This window comes from Atta colombica, unplaced genomic scaffold (assembly GCF_001594045.1).
Source record: "Atta colombica isolate Treedump-2 unplaced genomic scaffold, Acol1.0 scaffold174, whole genome shotgun sequence".
NCBI lineage: Eukaryota > Metazoa > Arthropoda > Insecta > Hymenoptera > Formicidae > Atta > Atta colombica.
The window spans coordinates 66,962-70,310 of NW_017259265.1; the positions used below are offsets into that span (position 1 = coordinate 66,962).

Below are 3,349 nucleotides of genomic sequence, written 5' to 3' on the forward strand. Positions count from 1 at the left end.
CTTTCCGTGAAATAAAGGACTCTAATTGGTTGATTTTTTTATACTTTATGCGTTATACTTTATGCGTTATGCAAGAATCTGTGCTCCCCGCTTAATAGATCTTCTACAATAAGCCATTAATCATAAATCAAAAGTCAGAAGCTAAAAATTGATGACTGTGATTAGTCAATTTTTAACTTCTGATTTATGACTAATGGCTTATTGTAGAAGGCCCATTACATTTCCACTTACAGGAACTACTATGCCTTATCTACTCTATGTATACAATCTCTTTGGCGCGGACACAACTAAGAAAATTAATTCCAAATACAAAGTAAGATACCCGAATTAATTATAATTATAATTATTCTTTATATCATTATTATAATTATTCTTTATATCAAATTATTTTACAAATTACTTATGACTCTATAATTATTGTTAACAATGATTCTCAGTATTATATTTTTATTAAATGATATTATTTCTTAGGAACTCGTTGCATATGAGCCAAAAATGGAATTTGTAAGTGGAAGATTAGACATAGTGGAATTATTGATCTTATCAAATAGATATCAAATACACATCTTATTATAAATTATAAATTATTCTATTATAATAATATCAACGAGGTAAACTTCCGTATTTTCTTAATGCAATTTCCCATTGCAAAGGTAAAAAACATAAAAGTACTTTTCTTCTTGCAATTAATAAGATATCTTCATATTTTTAATTTCTTATTGTAAATTTTGAAATACATGGCTACATTTAAAATACATTTTCTTTCAATATGAAAGAATAATTTTAATTTAAGGATAAATAAATTTTGTTATGATTTTCCTAACATAATATGATTGTTAGCATATAAATAAAATAATAATAAAATTGGAATTAAGATTGTTTTATATGAGTATATCAATTAAATACGAAGCGCCATTTGATGGTAAAGTTAGATAAGTGTAAATAAAGTAAGATGATAGTATCTAACTTTGTCCATCAAATGGCGTTCCTTGTGTTTAGATGATATAAATAAAACTTATCTCCGTCTCTCTCTCTCTCTCTCTCTCTCTCTCTCTCTCTCTCTCTGATGTATATTATACAAACCTATTAATTAAATATGTAATTAAGTTAATAATCAAATTAAATCGATATTCCACAATGAACATTATGGAGAATAACAAGGGAAGATTTCTTCTCATCCTTATAGAATATAAATCACTGTTGAATATCGATATAAGAAAAAAATAAACAGATATCGCACTGAAAAAATATATTTGTGTGTGTGTGTGTGTGTGTGTGTGTGTGTGTGTGTGTGTGTGTGTGTGAGCGTGTGCGTGCGTGCGTGCGTGTGCGCATATAAAGTGAGAATAGTATCAACTAAACATTTACTTACAGAAAATAAATATTTATATTCCTAATTCAATGATTAAATTTTTCAGAAAACGAGATGATAATGTGCATAGCGTCTGCAACACGATTATCATCTCGTTTTCTGAAAAATTTAATCGTGGAACACAACATTATCATATACATGAATGAATTCAGCATTCGATACTCTTTAATTTCTGTTCTGAAAAATTTTTTTAATTTTGCAACCCTGATAAGAAAGGGTAAAGATAAATTAAAAAATTTGACTTTTTAAAAAGTGAACACACTGTTATACAGATTATAAAATACTATAAAATATTTTTTTATATGCGGCACAATTTCCAATTCGAGCTGAAAACAAAAAGATCCATTATTTTCGAGAGGATGTTTCACTTCCTAAACGTTGAAATACACAGTTATAAAAAAATATCTATCTAATATAAATAATGGATCTAATATTTTTTGATGCTCTTCAACGTATCCAAAGCTCATCAAAATCGGTGAGAGACAGTTCCGATTGTTCTCTTGTTAGACGAACTTTCCCAATTCCATTGTTTTGAACCAACCAAGATACTACTGTATAAAGATGTACCAAAGTAGCGCAATCCTTTTATCTGAGTCGAAATGCCGATAACTTTCTTATTAGCTATTTTAATCGCCATTTTCGATCTAGTTGTCCAATAAGCGCTTAATATCATTGATATATGATATGATTAGTAAGTCGAAAATGGAGGACCTTCGCGCTACTTTGATATATCTAGAGCTTTACTACCGTACAGATTGCAGCGCTCGCCGATCATATATTACTAGTGTCCTTTGCGCAAAAAATATCAAAAGAACACATAAGGAATACGCGGAATGTCCAACGATAATGAGGTCGTTTCTTAAAACGAAGTTGCAAAAGTTGCACACATCAAAACTTTCGCATCGCAAATATCTCCAGTCATAAGGCACGAGAGAAAAAATAAAAACATTTTCATTATATATTTCAGACGAAAGCTATCAATTGAACCTACTTAGAAATTGATAGGTTCAGTCTTTATTGAAATCCCATAGTCGCTGTCTGGAAAATCTCGACGGCGTAAAGATACACAGCCGGTCTCACGCTGACATATCGCTACGCCGATCTTAGCGTAAAACGCCTATCTCCTGATGATTAATAAAAATATAGAAACAAATTAAACGAATCCTCAATATAATTTATTATGTTATTTGATAAAATATCAAATTCTATACATATATTATGTGTAATAGTTATATCAACTGATTATACATATATTCACTAAATGTTCTAGATATATTATCAATGACTAGAATATGTGAGAGAATACATGTATGTAAATGTATTATGTAAATGCGTTAGATATAATGTATGTATCTCTTATGAAATGAATGTAAATATCAATTCTGAGTTTAACTTACAATTAGGTTGCAATTGTTTATCAGATAAGCTAAATGAGGAAATAGTTTTGAATTTTCATATACATTATAATGCGAATATATAATATCATAAATACGAATATATAATATCATACTTGCCAAAATAAGTCTCATTTATATATCCGCTTTCACGAAATACGTATTTCTTATAGCTCAGTTTAACTATACATATTATTGCGCATATACCTGACTATACAGTACGAAAAAAATGAAACATTTTTTGTTTGCTATATTATTTCTGTCGATGATAATTACAAGTTTCGGTAAATTGCTTCTCAATTACGAATGGAAATACATAGATATTCTCTGGGATAATCCACAACAAAAAGAAGAAGCAATATTCTTCGGCAAATATGATCCTAAAGAAGGTTTTTTATTCGATGTAGATAGGGCGGATGGTAAGTAGGCATTATTCATTATTTTGTAACCATTCTTTATATTGATATTCTTTATGGATTTCTTTATTATTTACTGTTGTATTAAATGTCATTCTCTAAGTTTGATCATATGATATTACTAATACAACAAATTACTGCTGTAATAAAATTGTAATATATATATA

At 28.6% G+C, this 3,349-nt stretch overlaps 1 protein-coding gene across 1 annotated transcript in view; it reads left to right on the forward strand.

Annotated features, from left to right (window-relative positions):
• The first annotated feature begins 2,995 nt into the window (after positions 1–2,995).
• Positions 2,996–3,349, forward strand: part of LOC108686314 (major royal jelly protein 1-like) — a 3,804-nt gene continuing 3,450 nt past the window's right edge. The window contains exon 1 of the mRNA XM_018191560.1: positions 2,996–3,185. Coding sequence (XP_018047049.1) covers positions 2,996–3,185 — 190 coding nt within the window. The remainder of the gene's footprint in view (positions 3,186–3,349) is intronic.